Genomic DNA, 21,737 nt, shown 5'->3' with positions numbered 1-21,737 from the left:
GTTTCTGTGGAAGATTCAGCAAATATTTGATGAGTTAACTTCTTTACACTTTAAGAAGAAAAGAGAAATGTGCTTTAGGAAAAAAATACAATTGTTATTTGGTGAAGCCTTCCTCAATAAGAGATAAGGTAGAGAAGATACAGGGAGTCACCAAAGAATCTTAGGTTCTTTTGAATATTTGCAATCACCAATTTTCAAGGGAATCTGAAAAGTAATCTGGATTACCTAACTGAATAATGGAAAACATTTAAATCCAGTTTTATTACTTTCAGATACAGACTAGGACACAAACTCATTCCTAGTCAAGTATTTCCATTTGTAAGTTTTGCTTTAGTGAATGCAAATATAACTGGAATAGAAACATAGAATATTAATCTGTGAAGGTTCTTAAAGAGTTTGCTCTCTTTGATAAGTTGTATCCACAATACTGATCTGCTCAGCAAAGCCTTTCTTAACAGATAGTTCACAGGTGAAATTTAGAACAGACCAGGTTGATATGACATCACTTAGATTAAAACTTTCTACTTTCTAAACTTCTGGTGCTTTTATCAGACACAGAAAGCAACTCTAAAATACAGACTCTTCAAAGGGCTCTTCTGTTTCTAAGAGTAATATTTGTTTATTAATTATGTAGAATCTGATTAAAAATAGGAAGGTACAGGGGCCAGGCCCTGTAGTATAGTGGTTAAGTTCAGTGTGCTCTGCTTCAGCGGCACAGGTTCACAAGTTCGGATTCTGGGCACAGACCTACACCACTTGTCAGCCATCCTGTAGCAGGTGACCCACATATAAAACAGAGGAAGACTGGCACAGATGTTAGCTCAGGGAGAATCTTCCGCAGCCAAAAAGTAAAATAAAGTAAAAGGAAGGTGCAAAGAGTCACAATTCTAATTGTACTGTCTAAAGATGGTGACTGCTGCCATTTTGAACATCCTTTCTAGTCATTACTGAAATGTATATTCATAGATGTAATGGTTAAAATTCAAATTAGGAATTAGACCAATGTTACCATTCAGATTCTGCTTTTTGTCACTTACAAGGAGAACGTTTTTCCACATTGTAAATATTCCTGAAAACATGATTTATGGACTAGCCACTTCCCTACTCTTGAACATTTAAGATGTTTCTGATTTTTATGATTATAAATCGTTTTGAGATGAATATTTCTATACATAAGTTTTGTGGTCACTCACCTGTACGTATTTGCCAATAATCTTTATGATCTCCAGATTAAACTGCTTGACGGGGGCAGCAGAGAGGTCAATGTGACTCAGAAGACTGTAGATGATCTGTAGTAGCGACTGCTGCATACTGGACAACCCTTTTTCTAACAGCTAAAAGCAAAATTAAAAGGTGTGCTTTAATCAAGTTAAAGAAAATTCACTATTTAGATTTATGATGTTGAAAAACAACAGATTTAAACCATGAATTTATAGCTGGATGACTAGAAATCCAGAGACTAATAAAGGTAAAAGGTGGTATCTATTTATTGTTATTTGTCCTCAGTTCAGAAAAGAGAAGTAGATATTTTTCATCTTAATCTTAGCATTTTCTTTTATTTCCTTAACTAATTTAGTTGAACACCATTTACTTTAGGTTAAGAAGAACACCGCTATACCACCATCCCCAAAGAGTGCCTCCCCCAAACCATTCACGCCAGCCACTTATTAGCCATGTGATCTTGGACATGTTTCTTAACTTCTCCAAGCCTGATTTTTTAAAATAAAATAGCGGTAACACCTACTTCATGCAGTTTGCAGGACAATCAAATTAAATATACATAGTTTTAAATATACGTAACTAGCTTTAGAACTGTTGTTAGTAATACTTTGAGAGTTATTAATAATAATACAACAAGGACAATTTACACTAGTAAGAGTAACATTCGGGGCAAAGCAGTCTCTCTACCGAGTGGACAAATGTTGCCCTAATGTGATGCAAACAGGCTGCATTGTGCCAGTCCCAGACCTTGGAACCCCACGATTAGATCCTCAGGGAGTACTACTGTGACTTTAGTGGTGAGCTTTATGATGGCGCCAATGTGAAGCTGGTCTAAGGCACTGCAATTCAAAGCCAACTAAGGAGGCTAGGCCTGGTTTATGTTGGTCCTGGTCCTAAAGGTACAGGTATAAGATAAACCTAGGGACTTGCATTCACTCGGGTTAGGAAGCTGCCAGGCAGACAGTTCACACTGTCAGCTCCCTTGAGTCTAAAGCTCACAGGAGCAAACCTATCAAAATCAATGCTTTAAAAAAATTCACACCAATCCTGAAGCATTTCATGATATTCAACATCAGTGACGTAGCTAAGGTAAACAGTTTGATGAGCAATACGTAAAATATTTATCGAGTTGTGAATAATTTCTTTTAAGTTTACAGTGTTTTAGGTTTAATTTCTATAGGCCGACTTTTTAAAAAGGAAGCTATTACTTTATTATATGCTGATAAACATTCTTAGCGACCAAGAATTTCTTCTTTTTGAGGTTCTCCTTGTGGCTATCGACTCAGTAATTCACTTTTCTAAGCATGAAGTTACTCCCTCAAGAAACATTAACTTTTTATGCCGTTCTAGGGCTAGTTTTTTAAATAATTTCATTTTTAGCCACCAAAATCATATTTTAGATTAGGAAGCAAATGTATCATCAAAATAAAGAATTACCCAGCAGAAATGCCTTTGCATGCTGTATTATTCTAGAAGGGATTTCAGAGTCAAGAAGGAATTTTGTGGAAACAAAAATAATAGCCATTCTCTAGGATCAAGACCAGTAAAAACCCATTTTCCATTTGAATTAAAATTACATTATTTAGAGTTTTATGTCACTTAAGGACAGTGAATGAGGAAATACACCCAAAAACCCATTTTCCATTTTAAATAAAGTTGAGGTTTGCATTATTTTGAGTTTATATCACTGAAGGGCAGTGAATGAAGAAATAAACACTGAAAATGGAAAAAAAAAACTTTATAAAAACTTCCTTTATCCTTGAAAGGAACTACCCATATTTTTCTTTTAAAAAAGATGTTATCTATATTCCCTCTCAAAGACAGTTTAAAGATTAGTTAGCATCAGTGCTGCTTCTAGAAATAAGTCTACTTGAAAATTTTGCCACAGAGCGGCTAAACAGCCCCCTGCCCCGTTTTCTTGTAAATTTACCTCTGCAAGATAAGTCACCAGATTGAACGTAGTCTCCGAGAAGGAGTCATGCAGGTATCTACACACTACGTTGATCCAGTTAGAACAGTCTCGGGAATATGTGTGTGTACTGTACAAACTCATCATGTGAGCCAGATTGACAAGCGTTGGGCATTTTTCTTCTGCACAAACCTAAAAACACCAAAAAAAAAAAAATTTTATTTACCTAAAATAAAGATATAAGTTTAAACTTGATTTTATACTAAAGGTATTTAATGAAAATGTTAGATGTATATGTTGAAGATTTAATGCATTTTATTTCAGTACAGAAGAGTTAGAAGAGAAGAAAAGCACAAGGCATTCTTAAGAGAATGACAGACAACATGGAAAGATGATTAACACGTCAAGCACTTCCACAGGTGTTAAACAGTATGGCTTTTTTCAGTCTGATGCTCTGTAAGACTTTCTTTGGTAAAAACCCATACGTGGTTTTGTGAACCATATATGTTATTTTGTACCTTTTGAAAAAAAGAGTTTTGTTTTGTAAAATCTATGGTTCAGCGCACAAGGAAACATGCTGGCTCAACCTGGGAATTCTCAGCGAGGTTCAGAGCTGCTGTGCCAACAAACAAACGCTTCGGTCTCAAGCTCCCCAGGGTCTCTCAGTAGAGCAGTCAAGTACAGACAGCCTCAACATGTGTGAGGTATTCAGAGGACCTCACTGGAGCTCTGATAATACTCTGAGTCTTGCAGCTCCAATGAATGGCAGTCTGCAGGGTGGACCCCAAACGGCTCTTCAGGAAATCACCTAAAGCTCTTCAGGTTCTTGGTCAGTCATGTAGAGGCCACTTCAAAATGTATTGACTTCTAGAGTTTCTTTGACACAGTACTATGGAATCTGAATCAACAAACGTTTGGGAGGATCTTACTGACCAAATGCACCTTCTTAGTCTGTTCCTTGAGTTATTGGTGAGGACGTTCCTGAGCCTCCTCTGGGGGACACCTGAACCACACAGAACTAGAAAAGGGCCATGCTAGTCTTTCATCCCTATCTATCAGAAAAGGCCAGCCTCAGGAGGCCACCCCGTGGCTGAGTGGTTAAGTTCGCGCTCCACTTTGGTGGCCTAGGGTTTCACTGGTTCAGATCCTGGGTGCGGACCTAGCACCGCTCATCAGGCCTTGCTGAGGCACCGGCCCACGTAGCACAACTAGAAAGACCTACAACTATTGACTGAGGGTATTTAAGGAGGAGGAGAAGAAGAAGAAGAAGAAGAAAGGAAGATTGGCAACAGATGTTAGCTCAGGTGCCAATCTTTAAAAGAAAAGAAAAAAGAAAAAAGAAAAAAAGGCCAGCCTCACTGACATTGCTTTTAGTTTTCCTTTTTTCTTTTTCCTTGCTTAATCTTCCATCTTATTGATGTGTTATATGTATTCTCACAAACTGCCTAGAACATTCAATAAAGAAAGTAGAGTGTTACCTTTTTAAATATATATATTTTCAACTTTCAGAAGAATATAACTGACTTTTCTTTTGATTCATCATGTGGACATTATCACTGGACAGGTCTGGGACACAAAGTTGTGCAAGATTGTGCACAGACTATTAACACAGTAGCATAGAAGCTATTTTATAAAATGATTAAAAGAAGCTGATTTCATGCATTAGCCTTTTACCCATAAAACAGACACCAGGAAGAAAAAAGAAAAATTTGGTTGATATTTCTTATCTGTATTTCAAAATATAATAATATTTTTAAAAATCACATAATTGTATAATTTCACAAAAATTTGTTACTCTTCTGGAAAATTTTTTTTTCTGCTTTTTTCTCCCCAAATCCCCCAAGTACATAGTTGTATAGTTTTAGTTGTGGGTCCTTCTAGTTATGGCATGTGGGACGCCACCTCAATGTGGCCTGACGAGTGGCGCCAAGTCCATGCCCAGGATCCGAACCAGCGAAACCCTGGGCTGCTGAAGTGGAGCACCCGAACTTAACCACTCGGCCACGGGGCTGGCCCCAGGAAAAACATTTACACTTTAAATTCTTTATAGTAAATTTTTTAATTTAAAATTTTTTAAAGTAAATTTTTAAAATACAAAATTTTTCCTGAAGAATAAAAACATTGATAGAATTCTTATATTCTTAAAGAATTTTTTTTTAGAGAATGATTTTTTAAAACATATTTTTGAAAAGACAGAAAATTCCTAGGAATACATGCTGTGCAATTATATAATAAAGCCAATGGTTACAATTTAGTTTTGAAATTTCTGAATTACCAAGTTAAAATATGATCCCAAGAGTATGTTTATAAGAAACTTTTTTAGCATACTATTTTTGCCATATGAATAGCTAGAGAGGACAATATTTGTCCTAAGTGTTGCCTCGTTTTGAAATTTCGTGCTCTCCAAGGGTGCAAACAGCAGGGCTAAGGATATTTGCATAATGAGGAAGCACATAATGGCAGAAAATTACTCTCAACAGTTTAAGTGAGAATAATTAAGGAATCAATTTAATCCACATCCTGCAGGTTGCTGAAAGCATACGCAAGGAGCCTTTGTGTGCTGCTCAACAGGAAGAAAACAGAGTTAAAAACAGTTTCTGACTCACAGGAAGCCATATTTGATTTCTTAAAAACAAAAAAGATATTTGGGAATTTCCCGTGCTTGGCCTTGGTCATGACAGCAGAGGCTCAACACCCCAGGGGCTCCTGCGTGGGCCAGGCCAGGCGAGGCTGTGCTCCTCACGTAGCCCAGAATTTGGCAGAAGTTATGCAACACGTGTCAGCTGCCACCCTTAAATGCTTCTACTTCCCTTATTATAGGGGATTCATGCTTTTCTTCATACCTCAAAGTAAGCCCAAATACTTTTTTTCCTCATGTTTTCTTTCTTACCCCTCATGTAGGAAAAAACCCCTTGTTTACAACATTTTTCAAATGATGTGTCATTAGAATATTAAAATGAAAGTCATTTTAATAAATTATTTATTTTGTATCACTTTTAGACCTCCTTAATGCAAACACATATTGATGAAGTTTTTTTTTTAGGCAAACGATCATTTTCAAAACCAAGATCTTTCCATTGATTATAATAATGGCTCTTTTTTTTTTTCCCCTGCTGAGGAAAATTTGCCCTGAGCCAACATCCATTGCCAGTCTTCGTCTATTTTGTATGTGAGCTACTGCCACAGCATGGCCACTGACAGATGAATGGTGTAGGTCCACGCCCAGGAACCAAACCCGGGTCGCCAAAGCAGAGCACACTGAACATAATCACAGGGCCCCCAGGGCTGGCCCAATAATGGCTCTTCTTTTTAAATACATGGTTTTAAAATGATTATGTTAAGAATATCTCCATATCTAATTTATTTAGAAATTTAATTAGGGGTGGATTCAACAGATATTTTATTAAATATTTTCTTGTCATTTATTAAATATTATCTATCAAGATAATGAAAAGGTTTTATCCTTGTTCCTGTAAATGTGACCAATTGGGTTGGTTGTATTTTGCCACTACATTTGCATCCAGAGATAAAGCTGCACTTACCAGTGTTGAAATCTGGGCCATGGAAAGGGGGGTGTTTTATCTGGCTTTCTACATGCTTGCTGTTTCCAATTACTGCTGTGCTACTTGTTAACTGAATCTTAGTTTTTAAAAAGTTGCCTATATAAAAAGTTCTTCCAGAGAAGTTTACTTGCTTGTTCCCTTCTGTTGCTAACTTCTCTGACTGTTCTCCCAGGGCTGTAGCTAGATCCTCTTACTGATCTTGCTATTCACTCACCTCCCCCAGGTCACCCAATTTCCTGTGGTATGTATATTACTTGTAACTTTATATAACTCCTTCTTGTAACTATTTTTATTTTCAGTCTGAATAGCCTTTTCCCAAGACTCAATGACTGACCGAAAAAAAAAAGTTAATTAAGAATTAAGTTTAAGCAGAATGCAAGGTACTTGAGAGATCTTTACTGTTCTTAAGAGGGGAAATTATTAAAAATATAAAATGTCAATATCATATTCTTTTAAAATTAAGAGCTATAACGCTTTTAAGCAAATGTTAACAGACAGTTGAAAAATAGCTATGTTCTTGTTTCAGAACTGTATGGTGGGAGGGAAGGAGCCAAAGAAGGAAGAAAAAAGAATGAAGGGAGTAGAGAGAGAAGATGAAGACAGTGTTAAAAGGAAAACAGCAAACACACAGGGAAAGAAAACTTTCAGAATCCCCAACTCCATTATGCTCTCTTCTTCCTCAGGGTCTTTGCACGTGCAATTTCTCCTGCCTAGAAAACTCCTATGTTCAGTCCTGCTCTTTGTTTCTCACCCAGAGATCTTACTTTGTTTATTCCTATTCAGCCTTCAACATCTGCTTAGATATGACTTCCTCGACGAAGACTTCTGCTTTATGTGTCCCTAGAGGACTCCGCCTCCCATTGCACTTATCAGACTCTGCTGGGATTGTCTTCTTACTTGACTGCAGTCCCACTATAAGGCCCATGAGGTAAGTAGTCTATCTACTTTGACTATCATTGTATTCCCACACCTAACCCAGTGCTCAGTAAATATTTGGTAGTGAATAAATGAATGAATCAGAAAGTGACAGAGAGGTAGAGGATAAAGTAGGGAAACGGAGCAGAAAAAGACTCAGACTCAGAGAAGAGTTACTCTAATTAAGCAGTTTTATTCACTGTCATTTGATCAGTTGTAATTTACATCATTACTATGCAACTCCTTTATATGAATAAGAATAAAAGTTTAGATGCAAAATTCACATAGGAAGTGACAGTATAAGGATTTTTAAGAGAGTTCCCCCCTTAAGATAAACTCCAGAAAAATTTCCCTTTAGTGTTATCTTTCATTGTAACATTGGCTTACCTTTGCTATTCGACTAGCTGTTTCTTTGCAAAACTGAGTTGGGCTGTCAAAATGCTGGATTAAGTGAGGCAATAAGCAAAGGATGTTAAGAGGAAAGCCTATCAGGAAAAAAAAAGCAAACAATAACCAATTTTATTGCACATTATTTTAAAAGTTAAAGGTATTTTTTTCAATGGTTCACGGAAACCATTTTCTTTTTATTTCCTGGGGTACTCGATCTTCTAAATTCTTTTTTTCGCTTTTACCAAAGAATTTAAGCTACCTCCCATTAAAAAAAAATGACTATAACTGTTTGTGGAAAAGCAGAAATTAGTAGATTTTCAAACAAATGGTTAGTTTACATTTCACTACATTAAAAAGCAAAGAGTTGGTGCAATTCTATTAACGTCACCTGACAACTGGGAAGGATCCACCAAGGTGTGTTTGGAGACAGCGATGAGTTTACTGAGGAGGTGCACGGTCATTTCTTGTGTAGATACTGAGGTAAAGCCCTTCAGGAAGAGCTGCTGAAGGCCTGGGAAATTATTCCATTTCAATTTACTTTGTACATTTTCAATCTTCTCTCGACTCTCTGATTTATCCAAAGGCAAATGGATAAGCAGTTTGTTGAGAAGCCTGAGAGCCAGGAGGTATTCATATTCATAATCTGATTCTAATAAAGATGCTGCTATCCAAAAAATGGTGGCCATCAAGTTGGTAGGCTCAGTAGTGGACTGCACATCATACATTCCTTTCTCTCGTAGAGAGGAAAGGCTTCTCGTCCTTGCTAAACTACTGCTATGGTTTATCCGTCCATCCATTATATCCAGTGTGTTACTCCGCCGTCGGTCACCTCTTCGGTCACCAATTGAACTTAATCTCAAAGAGTTACTTCTTGCATTGCTGTTATATCCCAAATAACTGCTACTATTAATGGGACTTGTGCTTAGATTGAGTTGTCCAGTGCTTTTCCTGTTAGCTGCATACTTGTTTCCCATTATAGGATCATGGTATGAGGTTCTTCAAAAAAAAAAAAAAAGAAAAAAAGAAAAGATGAATGCATGCACAACCACTTCTTTTGCTATGTTAATTTTACTCTCAAAAACACTGAAAAACCGTCACTGTTACCAGGAAAAATCATTTTTAAGTATATCTGACTTTGCTTAATCCGATTTCATTTCTTTCCTCCATATTAAAATAAAATGTACAACAGTATCTTTTCTATTGTGGCCAACTGTTTCCTTTGAGTTGGATGACGTTGAGCTCGAAGTACAGATTCTGCGACAGCAATTACTGATAACTTTCAGCTCCAGAATTTAGTAAACAGGTCCAAAGCATCATTTATCTTATCCCCGAACTTGATGGTCCCGATGTTCCTATTCTCTCAATGCAGATTCTTTCCCAAAGAACCAAGCTCAAAAATTTATTTTTGATTTCTCCTTCTCCCTCAAATCCAATTATCAGTGATGAAAAATATAATTACAGAATACTTTCACTATGTGTCAGCAGTATGTGAAATGCAAGGAATATCAGACAGAGTCTATTGGGGGAGACTGATATGTAAATGGATAAATTTATATAGCCTGTTAATTGCTGTTATTAAAATAATGAAGAAAAAAACCTATGAGAACCCAAAGGATGAAATAATTAGCACTATCCTGGGGGAATGAAAAATGCTTAGCTAGGAGGGGATATTTAGGATGGACCTGAAGATAAATCAACTCTGGGATTTGCAAGGAAGAGAAAGTGGGAGGAGAGGCTACGCCAGGGAGAAGGAACACCATGTGGAGGGTATGAGTCCTCAGGGGACTGGCCTGCTAGGTGGGCAGTGGGATGTTGAGGGTGGCAGGATGGAGCTTGTCAGTGAAGTCACGTAGCACAGCAGAGAGATCTCTGACCAGGACTTAGAGGAACAGCACTACCACTTATTAGTTGTGACTTTTCTCAAATCCTCACTGTCTGAGGTTCATTTTCCCACTGGTATTATTATTTTTGGTATTATTCTTACTTACTAATATTACAATATAAAATTATAGTTATACATATTCAGCTACTGAAGTTCTATGTACAACCCTCCAGGTTGCCAGGTTTAAATTCTTACTGAGAAAGGGCAGAAAGAAGATCATAATGCTTCATGGTTTCAGCCAAAGTGTCAATTGCAGACTCCAACGTGAGAAGAAGCTCAATCACAAATCCCTAGAAAAAAGGGCAGATTTTAATTAATTTTGCTCTGGGAAAAAACAAATTGCAATGGACTTCCCAAGGAGATTTAAAAATAGACAGATTCCACCTTAATACTACAAAATGATTAAACTCTTGAGCAACATGATGCTGCTGACTGATGAAAACTCATCAAACTAATGGTATAAATTGATTATAATGATATCACAATTCATTCAAAATTGCTCAGGCCAGGAAGCCAGGAACCAGCCTTGTTACTTTCTCTCACGTCTAAATCAAATCCATCAGCAAGTCTCGAAAATATTATTTTAAAAATATATCCTAAAAAATCTGACCCCTTTTCTCTACCTCCATAGCTTTCCTTAATCTAAGCTACCACTATTTCAGCCTGGACTCTGACCACAGCCTCTGAACTGACCCCTCTTGCCCTCCTAAGGACTCCACCTGGCCGCCAGAGGGAATTTTTTTAAAAAGCAAATCATACCCATCACCCTCATCTCAAAACTTTCGAGTGGCTTCCCATCTAGTTTCCCTACTAGACCCCACATGATCGGGACCTGCCTACCTCCTCAAACTCCGGCCTCTGGACGCCCCCATCCAACACGCTCCAGCCAGTGCTTTACCTCATGTTCCTCAAAAAACCCTATTGCTTTTGCCTCAGGGACCTTGCACTTGCCAGTCCTATTTCCCTCTGCCTGAAACGTTCTGCCCCAAATTATAACAGGACTCTCACTTCATTTAAGTACGTGTTCAAAAATCACCTTCTCAGATGATCCTACCTAAAACAACTCCTTCTGCCTCATCATCCTTAACCCATTACGCTACCTTATTGTTTTCACAGCATCTGTCTAAGTAAAACTGAGTTATGTATTACGGGCAAATTAAAGGCTTGTTTTCCCAATAAAATGTGAGCTCCTGAATGCCAGGAACTTTGTCTGCCTCACTACCATATTCCCAGTGTCTAGAACGATGCTAATAACATCATCACTCTGTATAGACTTAAGTTCGCAAGTGCAATATTTCACTTACTTTATCTTAAAAATGAAATCTCATGTTCGACGTTACATTTAAATTTCACTTCCTGTCTCTTTTACTTTGTGATCATCCTACGATAATACCCAGGGAGGGGTGTGTAAATGTCAAGCTTTCTCTGATAGGCACTAAATGATTCGATTCAATTAGTGTGTTATTAAATATTAATTACAAAACTGTACTTAATTCTTTCCTGCTTGTTAACCTCTGCCATTAATAATTCTATATCGCTATTATTACGCTCTACCTACAGTGATCTGTGTTTGGCAGTAAGTCTTGACAATGAGCAGCTGCTCCAGAACTGCGGCGGGAACTTAATGAAATACCTGTGCATCTTCCCCTGGATCCCCCACAGTTTCTACAAGTCTGGAGAGAACATCAGAAAGCGTAGTTGCAGACAGAGGCTGCTTTAGTGCCCTGAAAATCTGAAAGGATCTCCCAGCATAGTGTCGAGAAGAACAAGAAAGTGCTGTTTGCAGAGCAACTTCGCTAAGATGATGTTCCAAATGAATTCCTTCTGTGAAAACAAAGGAAACAAGTAAGCAGTCCTAGTTTTTCAGAATATAGGGGTTATAATCAGAGGCTAATTTTTCTTTTTTTAAAGACCATCTTTTTTTGTCTGCTTTTTCTCCCCAAATCGCCCAGTACGTAGTTGTATATTTTAGTTGTGAGTCCTTCCAGTTGTGGCATGTGGGATGCTACCTCAGCATGGCCTGACGAGTGGTGCCATATGGTGCCCAGGATCCGAACCAGTGGGCCACTGAAGCAGAGCATGTGAATTTAACCACTTGGCCACGGGGCCGGCCCCCAGAGGCTAACTATTTTAAACCCAGTGCCAAGCAGTCTCTGGCAAACCGGGTAGGCACTCAAATTTTATGTCAATGCTTTTTCTTGTCATTAAACTCCATTTGCATTTTAGATGACTCTTCATTCTAATCCCCAGGGAAGTAATCCTTGAGAACAGGGTTTCTCAACCTCAGCACTATAGACATTGTGACCAGAGAGTTCTTTACTGTAAGGGCTGTCCTGCAGTGTATGATGTTCAGCAGCATCCCTGGCCTCTACTCAACTAGACACCAGTAGGAACCACTTGCCCCTGCCCCTCGATTGTGACACAACGTCTCCAGATATTGCCAGGTGGCTCGAGGGGCAAAATCACCCTTCATTGAGAACTCTTGCTTTAGATATACATGTTTTTACTACAATTTTCAGAATTTTAGATCATAGAAGCCTGTACCAGTATAAAAAAGAATTTTTAAGTTTGTCATCTCTACATGTTCCTTTAATGTCACTGTTTCATAATGCGTTGTAATTTTATGATGCCACCATACACAAAACTAAGAAGCCCAGCATGTCACAAGTAGCTTCCTTATTTTTAAGTAGTAACTTAATTTGTCTTCAACCCACACAAATCCGTTATCACTGATAAGTTAAAAACAAAAAACCTATCTAAAACTTTTTAATGTAGACATAACAGCTAACTTTTTGCTAACCATTAGCAGAAGTTTCGACATCACATTAAAATATCTCATTGAAAGTAAATATTATCTGAAATATTTATTGAAAGATACCTGAGCTCGACTGCTTAAAAACGGAGACTACATGTTTTAAAAACGTGGTTAACTGCTCAGCACTCTTTATGCTAGGATTCTTGGCAGAAACATCCTCATGGTTCCAAAGGGGTCCTCTTTTTCTGAAAACAGAGAATAGATTAAGTCCCCTGGTTTTTAACTTATGTTAACAGTTCTACTCGCCTAACATGTGCCTTTGCAATTAGAAAGGAGAGTTGTTGAAGAAATCTAATAGCATGCCACACAGTCTATAGCTTACGTACATGGATCGATCTGTAATGATCTATAGCAGGCAGCGGGAGACTCAAGCCACATATAATTTCAAAGTCTCCCATCGTTAACGTCAAATTCTTTCAGCGGTAGTAGGAAGAGATAACAAACTTTGCCAAGTGAGAAGAGTACTAGTTACTGCTTTATAAGTCTAAACACAATAATTTGTAGAGGCTGGATTGTATTTAGATTGTAATGCAAAGAAAATAATTTACTAGCTACAACTACGGGCAAAGTTTAGGACAGAATAACATCCTGTTGATTCTTTCTTGGAACTGTCTTCGCATTTTCAAGGCCACCCCCTTGCTTAATAAGGGTTAAGGCCGTTATTACCACAGGCCCCAAGTGCCCTGGAGACCTTTCACATGGTCACGCCGCCTCCAGGCCCTTCTGCCTCTGATTCATCCTCCTCACTGCTACAAGGCTGATTTTCTCAACATACTTATTTAATTGTGCCTCCCACCCTCCCCATCCAGCTCAGAGATCTTCAACAGGGCCTCCTTTCTTGAAAAATAAAAGATCTGTAATGCAAGGCCTAAGCCTCATGGCCCTCCACTTTGAATCTTCCCAAACTTTCTCATCTAGAAAGCCCCTTTCCTCAGCACCGCAGCTGGACCGGGTCCCTCATTATCCCAACACACTTCTCTTCTCACGCCCCTGTGACTCTGCTTTCCCTGCAGAACACAAGCCCTTTTCTCCTCATCTATGTTTCTTCCTTACTTACAGTGCCTTGCAAACAGTAGACCATAAGTAAACATGTGATGACTGACTGATAATGTAGCTAATGGAAGTGGAACATGTATTCAGATAATACTGTATTCTCTTTGGGCACTTGGCATCCAGACACAATTAAGGCCCTCCTTAAGTATAGCCGTGTGAGCGCAGAAGAAGAAAGTCTTTGGTGGCATCAAATCTTCTGAATATTGCACAATACAAACCCATGTATTTCAAATCAATGGCACTTCAGAAAACAAAAATGTGGTTCACTGTAGCTGACGAATGAGGGAACAGCCTAACACACACGTGTGTTGCTGGAACGGTAAGAGCTGTAAGTGTTACCTTGAGGTGATGAATTCCATGAGGGTTTTGACTTTTCCATCCTGCTCGACTGAGATGTCGACCTCGCTGAGGAGAGTGGTGTGCAGATGCGACACGGCCGCGCTGCTATTTCCTAAGCTGATACTAGACGAGGTAGAACTTGAACTAAGCCCTGAGTCAGTCATAGGGGAGGGCTGGTAGTCAGGTGTAAAATCATTAACGCCTGCTGGGAGAGAGATGGCCAGCCGTCAATACCCAAACACAGAAGAATCTCACACAGCACTGAAAGCACTCAACTATTGTTCCTTATAGATTGTATGGGACACCACAGGTTGATGCAGATCAGCGCTCCTTCTGCTGGGGCATCATAAGAACCACATGACATCAGGCGAGTTTTTGGGCAAACATTATTTTCATAGCCAATTATTAAAACTCAACTGCTTGGATTTACTGTGCAGTCCTCTGCTGCCACCTGCTGAAGGAAGTTGAAAGTGGCAGTTTCCTATGACTTTGGCATATTTCCTCAACATGTGTTAAGTCAGTCACATTTCTATAATGTGAACTGACTTTTTAATTTCTTTTTTTTTTTTTTTTTTTAAAGATTTTCTTTTTTCCTTTTTCTCCCCAAAGCCCCCCGGTACATAGTTGTGTATTCTTCGTTGTGGGTTCCTCTAGTTGTGGCATGTGGGATGCTGCCTCAGCGTGGTCTGATGAGCAGTGCCATGTCCGCGCCCAGGATTCAAACTAACGAAACACTGGGCCGCCTGCAGCGGAGCGCGCGAACTTAACCACTCGGCCACGGGGCCAGCCCCTGACTTTTTAATTTCTTATGGAAAGGATTCTTCTATACTTTCTGCTTCATTTTCCTTAAGGAAAGATTATTTTAAAGCCAATTTGTAACATTTATATTATTTCAATATTAAACAAATAATTTTAAAGGTTATTACCAATGCCCGTATTTACAAAATGGCAAAAGCAGCCTTAAAAACAAACTATGAAATTTTAAATAAAGATTCTTTAACATAAAAAATGCAGTAAACTTTTTCCATTCAGCTTTGAATCATAGTTTTAAAAGGTGAAAAAGTTTCCTAATAATTGTTTTCTTACCAACTATAGGGTCTTAAGTATATAACAGGGTTTTAACTAGTAACTTTAAAATTCATTAACCCTGTACCTGACATTATATGACTAGGGAAAAAAATTTTATTTCAATTTTTAAAAATAATTATTTTCTATACCATCTATTATTAACCTGATAATACTGATGAATGGAATAAATAAGTTAGAGCTACTAGGAATGAAGAAAATATAACTTCCAAAGTTAAAAAAAAAAACTACTCAGGGGCTAGCCTGGTGGCGCAGCGGTTAAGTTCACACGTGCTGCTTCTCGGCGGCCCAGGGTTTGCTGGTTCAGATCCCGGGTGCGCACATGGCACCACTTGGCAAGCCATGCTGTGGTAGGCATCCCACATATAAAGTAGAGGAAGATGGGCACAGATGTTAGCTCAGGGCTAATTTTCCTCAAAAAAAAAAAAAAAAACTACTCAATAATTAAATAAATTTTATATTCTCATTAGTTTGTACCTCATTACTTCACAATGTTTTTTTTCTCTTTCTGATGAGGAAGATTGGCCCTGAGCTAACATCTGTGCCAATCTTCTTCTATTTTATGTGGGATGCCGCCACAGCACGGCTTGACAAATGGTGCTAGGTCTGTGCACAGGATCCAAACCTGCAAACCCCGGGCTGCTGAAGAGGAGCTCGCAAACCCAACCACTATGCCACCAGGCCAGTCCCCATGTTATTATTATTATTATTTTTTGCTGAGGAAGATTAGCCCTGAGTTAACATCTGTGCCAATCTTCTTTCACTTTACATGTGGGTCCTGCCACAGCATGGCTGATGAGTGGTGTAGGTCTGTGCCTGGGATCTGAACCCACAAACCTGGGCGGCTGAAGCAGAGTGCACCAAACTTAACCATCACATCATGGGCCTGGTCCCAAAATGTATAACATTTTAACTGCAGTAAATATAATCAAGTGAATAAAAAATTTTAAATGTCTATCTTTGTCAGTTTTTCAGATCTTGAGAGTAGGAGGAAGCTAATACAAGTTCGACACCTTTTTCATAACTAGTGGTCAATAAATTAAGCATTCTTTCATTGTATCTTCAACTTACATGTTCAGAACTTAAAATTTTATGACAAAGATTCTTAAAAGCAATATGGACTCAAATCCTGCAAGTTCAATTCCTTCTTTTACTGGTTAATAAATGATGTAAATGGTGCTTAAAATAATAAAACTATATTTATAAAAATGTTCTCTAGTATTTCAACTTTTATTTAGGTGACTGTCTCTATTGTAGGATTCCAAATTAAGGAAGTACGATTCCACTTTCAAATTGTATTTTTAAAGCAAATACCTGTGAAGGTATAATCTAAGTGTGCAATTTGTTTGACTGTAAGCACCCTGGGCTCATTAAACTCCTTGTTCCTGAGAAGGACAGAAGCAACAGTTCGGATGTTACTGCTGGATCCCATTACTATTAGTAAGTGCAGAAGCAGGCGTTTACAATGTTCATAGACCTCAGGGTGGCAGTGGTCAAACCCTAAAAAGGATAGTAGAAAATAATCATCAATAAAGAGAAATAATGAGTATTCTTGCAATCAAAGTCATATTTTAAAGAAAAGCAGAAATTATATGAAATATTTTGTGGAAGATCATGTACCACATAAAGATTTTTTGTTGGCCTAGAGTTCACACATGCTTTTCTAATAGTCTATTGTACTAGGGAGAATCAAGATAAGTTCTCAATGTGTTTTATGTCTAAAATTTAGTACTCTTTTAGAAATTATTACCGTTACATAACACTAGATGTAGATGAATTTTAAAAAGGCAAGGATTTTTGGTGCCTAGCACATAATACAAAGACAATTTATGTTTGATTACTGAAGGAATGAAGCAATAAATATATAATAAGTGTGCATTATCAGGAAAACTTAGGAGAAGATGACTATGTCGATTTGCTTCAGGAAGCCAATCCTAGAAGCTTGAGAAGTGTTGCCAATGTGATGGATCCCAAGTGTTTGTTACAATGGGCACAATGGAGTGTCAGCTGTGATAATCAGAGTGTCCACAATCCAATTCTTTTGGGACTTGGAACTCATTTCAATTTCCCAATTACTCTGAAAGTTCCAAGCCCCAGAGGTGAATTAATTTTACTCTTGCTATGGCTACAGAATTTTTCCTGCTAGAGGGTTTAAGTGTTTGTGGTGAGAGAGGCAGTAGGATAGGAATAAGAGTGGGGATAATAGACTTGTTTGTAGTTAAAAGAAAGGTTAGAAATAACTTCCCACTAGACCACGAGAATCACAGTAAAAAGTGTCATGGAAATAACATACAGAAACATGTAGAAACTTTCTTAAAACTATATTGCCTTTAAATTATCACAAAAATATGAAATGAAGGAATTAGAACCAATATTTATTACCTATAAAAATTGCATGAAGAAGAAGATGGAGGTAGCTTCCCCATTCCACCTTCACACTATGATCAATGATCAGATCAGTCAAAAGGATTACGGCTATGTTACACCTGTGACAAATCAGAGCGTTATTAACATTTTACTAGGGTAAACCTAGAGAAAATCTTATGTAAATTACTTGAAGACTTTAATATTGTATTTTATGGAAAAATACAACTTCTCAAGAAAAAAAGAGGAAAAGAGATACAGGCAAAGAAACCGTTAAGTGATAGTTTTAGAAAAAATATATCTACTAAGAGCTCCTCGAAGTCAAGGGCCATATTTTCTTCATCTTCAACCTTGAGAGCTTAGCACACTGCTTGCCACATAGTAGGTGTTCAATTCACGTTTGGTACATTAATAAATTCTGAAAGAATGCAGTTAACTGTTCTGTTGTGATTTTGCTAAGTAGAATTCAGTTTAACTCAATTCAAAATAATAGTGCCTACTACCATAAAGCAATATTTTTCAGATGTAGTAACTGGGTCCCAGAAAGGTCAAGTAACTATGCCAGACACCCAGAAAAGCAGCAGCAGAATTATATTTAATATTATTAATTGTAAACAGAATTCTAGTTTTTAGATCTCTGAAAATCTAAACACAGTGATCTAATTTGTTGCAATATCTAAAGAAAGAAGATTGCTTTTATCCTGTGTCATCAGATAGCATAAAGAAAGCTGAAAGTGTTAAGCGGCAATTTGGCTCATATGAAATAGGAATGACGCTGTAGTCCACCTGTGAAGAGGTAATCCAGGTGATGATGTTTCAGGCAAGTAATCCACCAGTGGTGACCAGCAGCCTCCAGCTGGTGGGAAGGGTAGTGGCTCTCCTTGATTATGCTCCATCACTTTCAGTCGCCAATTAGAATAAAGTGGCATTGAATCACCTATCAAAATAAAATGATCTCATTTTCTACACCATCTATTTTCTGCCAATATAAGCAAACTCTAGTAAGACACCAACTATTTATAGCATTGGAAAGTGCTAAAAAATAGTTTCCCACTACTTGACATATATTTGCTAGCGAGACCTGGGTACAATGATCAAATTAAGCAAATCAGAGAGAGAAAGCGTTATCAATTCAGGTTCCATCCTTTATATCAAAGCAAAACTACATTAGCACTTCATTATGACTCCATAATTGATGTCCAAGCCGAGAGACCACATTATAGGTACAGCTGCCTTGTAGCAAGGGCCTTCTGGTAAGTTACTCAATTCTAAATTTCCTGAGATAGGGCCAACACAAACCTATTTTAAAAGGAAATCAGCTCTACCGCAATGGGGCTGCAGGGTGCAGTAAATAATGCGATCAGGAAATGTGAATTCTGTGTGACGTGGGTAAGTCACTTAACCTCTCTGGACCTCAGTTCCATCATGTGTAAAATGAGGATATTGGACCAGATCATCTTCAGGGTCCCTTCCCAGTTGGAAGGCTTGTGTTTTGATTCCACCCTACTTCAGTGTTACAGTGAGACTTCGGCAGGTCACTCACTTTGCAATTGCAAGGGAGAACTTTTTAGGAAAATGTGAGTCCAATGGAGAAAGCACAAACCTGTTCAAGAAAGCAGCCTGGTGCTAGTGTCTGTTCTCTGATGCTTCTTGAGAACCGATTCTTACGTTTCTCTTGATTTATCTACAGGGAACCTGCGCTTTTAAAACAAATTTCCCCCACTCATGCTGCTTCTTAAACTCAAGATATTTCAGACTATGTCAGAACACCACTAGTGGCACTTAAATACTCTTCTTAAAAACAATTCATTGGAAAAAATATATTGATTCACTCTAATATAATTAATAAAACACCTCGCCATTGTAGTTATTAAAAAAACATTTGGAACTTATTACTTTTTTCTTCTTCATAAGATCCTCCAGAGCTGCTACTGTATCGAGATTCTAGTCTGTGATGTTGACGGTTTAAGTGACTGTTTAGTCCGCTGTAGATGTCTAGGTGCACATAGCTACGGGAATGATCATCGCAGTTAGTCAAGGTCAAGGTAAAATGGTATTTGCACTTTATATTTCACTTTCTATGTTTAAAAAAGAACACAGTACACAAAATATTAACAAAAGTTTACTACATATTAATATTTACTATATAGTAATATATTTATATTATTTACATATAATTATTAATAGTAATATATAATATTAATATATATTAATTTCCATCTTACAATTCAAAAGCTTAAGCTTTTAAGTCAATTATTTCTACCTGAAGATTTTCCTAAATTGTTGTGGTAATAATGTCTGATGAAACTTATTTTCTACCAAACAGGCAGAGTAAATATCCATTTAGAAGAGTTTAAAAATGCAGCAACACAAAATGTGCCTGACCATATTCCACCTCTTCCTCCATTCAAGCAGATGAAAGAATCTAGCATGTCAGCACCTTTAGTGGTGAGACAGTCAATGTGGAAAAATCCCAAAATGCAAATGTATTTCTTCACTAGAATTTTAACACAATGAAATACGCATTCCAATGCAGAAATTACCATTTATTCTGATGACAGTCAGCGTCTGTCAAACTGAAAGGCTAATGAGGGACAGAGAAGGACTTACCCCTCTTCCATATTCTCTTTTATGGGCTTATTATCAAGATTGCCCTCTGTGGGAGCTACCATCGTATTGCTACTGGAAGTAGTTCCTATAATCAGAAATAAAACAGTATCTGTGAATTTAAAGCCAGTGATAACTCAATAAGAACAAAAGACTTCAAATTACAGATGTTAAAACTCCACTAAACTGAGAGCAAGGTGATTTTTTTACAAAGGAATGTATTCATAATGACCAAGAGGGAAAGGAGACAACAGCAACAAAATTTTGGATGCTGGAAAACAAATGGACAAGAAGTAAGTGTTAAGAGGGCTGAATCCAAAGCTGGTAGTGGGGGAAACCAAGAAGCTTCCATATCTATGTTGCTGAACCTCCCAAAGGCTCAGGAATTAGTGGCATCAACGACCTCTGGAAGCAGGGGTTGAAGGTGGCACTAAAAATGGCAAGATTGGTTGAGAATCTATTTCAGAAGTAGGTGGTCTCTAAGACCTATGCCCTTCCTCTTGTAACTGGGTGGCTGTCTCTGTCCACTTCTAGACGTCCTTTCTGATGAGACTAAATCAGAAGATTTCTGGACTAGGGCACACCACATCCAACTGAAGGAGCAACTCTTTACTGGGAACAAGAGGATTAGGTGAAAATATACACACCCAAATTTGAGACTGTATCCCCATGTAGCCTTCTTACCCCACGGGGCTAACAGCAGGCTTGATGACCATGATGTGTGTGAGTCTACAGATTCTATGTATTTGTATAAACACACACACACATACACTCACAGCCCTACACCTCTACTTTAGGCAGATGACTAGTAGAGTTTTCTCTGGGGAATCTGATTAGTGCAAGAAAAAAGATCTATGGACACTTACATCAGTGAAATCATTGCACAACAAATAACAAGTCCATAAATTCCTTATATACCTACAAAACATTCAATCCACTTTTTAATACTCCACTCTTTATGAAAAGATAGATCCAGAATTGGTAGGCTTTTGAGAAAAGCACTTACTAAGACAAATCAAAACAAACAGCAATATAGAGAAAATAGGAACTTTTCTTGGGAGAAGAAAACTTTATCAGATATAGAAAATAATCCAACCATGAAACATGAATAGGGCACTCTTAAAAAAATTCTATTTTTTTTTAAAAAAAAACCTCTTTGGAATTAAAAACATTCTGGCAGATAAGAAAAATTCAGTAGAAGCATTATTAGATGTTGCCTAGAAAGGAGAACAAAAAGCCTAAGAGATGAAAATAGATAACAAAAAATAAATTATAAAGATATAAAAGATCTCTAATTATACAGATAATGTTGTTATTAACATACCGAAAACATTTAATATAAACAGTTTAATATAAACTGAATGACAGAGTTTCATCAAAATTTAATCTACAATAGCCTAAATATTATACTGATTTTCAATGGAAGTTATTCCACCAGGGACATAGTTTCTTCGACTCAAAATACTACAATCATCATAATATATGTATATACATAAAAGTATAGACACTCACATGATTGGATACTATGCATGATATATGCCCAAATAATTCTAGTATGAAATTACAGACTAATTTCAATAAGTAAGCATTTTC

General features: G+C 37.5%; 1 protein-coding gene across 13 annotated transcripts in view; it reads right to left on the bottom strand.

Annotated features, from left to right (window-relative positions):
* Window positions 1-21,737, bottom strand: part of FRYL (FRY like transcription coactivator) — a 249,723-nt gene that overhangs the window by 36,073 nt on the left and 191,913 nt on the right. For 10 of the 13 annotated variants that reach the window (XR_011502241.1, XM_070505928.1, XM_070505931.1 and 7 more), the window contains 13 exons: window positions 20,148-20,232; window positions 19,434-19,546; window positions 18,324-18,474; window positions 17,556-17,659; window positions 16,488-16,673; window positions 14,088-14,292; window positions 12,759-12,880; window positions 11,514-11,704; window positions 10,076-10,170; window positions 8,387-8,994; window positions 7,996-8,093; window positions 3,152-3,322; window positions 1,194-1,334 (listed from right to left, as the gene is read on the bottom strand). Coding sequence is in view for 12 of the 13 variants with exons in the window: in XM_070505928.1 (XP_070362029.1) it covers window positions 1,194-1,334; window positions 3,152-3,322; window positions 7,996-8,093; window positions 8,387-8,994; window positions 10,076-10,170; window positions 11,514-11,704; window positions 12,759-12,880; window positions 14,088-14,292; window positions 16,488-16,673; window positions 17,556-17,659; window positions 18,324-18,474; window positions 19,434-19,546; window positions 20,148-20,232 (2,270 nt within the window). In the remaining variant the exon portion in view is untranslated. The remainder of the gene's footprint in view (window positions 1-1,193; window positions 1,335-3,151; window positions 3,323-7,995; window positions 8,094-8,386; window positions 8,995-10,075; window positions 10,171-11,513; window positions 11,705-12,758; window positions 12,881-14,087; window positions 14,293-16,487; window positions 16,674-17,555; window positions 17,660-18,323; window positions 18,475-19,433; window positions 19,547-20,147; window positions 20,233-21,737) is intronic. The other 3 variants (XM_070505932.1, XM_070505925.1, XM_070505927.1) reach the window with 1 other exon arrangement.

The sequence above is a fragment of the Equus asinus genome, chromosome 3, assembly GCF_041296235.1.
Source record: "Equus asinus isolate D_3611 breed Donkey chromosome 3, EquAss-T2T_v2, whole genome shotgun sequence".
In the NCBI taxonomy this organism is placed as follows: Eukaryota; Metazoa; Chordata; class Mammalia; order Perissodactyla; family Equidae; genus Equus; species Equus asinus.
The sequence above is the reverse complement of the archived record's forward strand: the minus strand, read 5'-3'. Positions and strand labels throughout refer to the sequence as shown.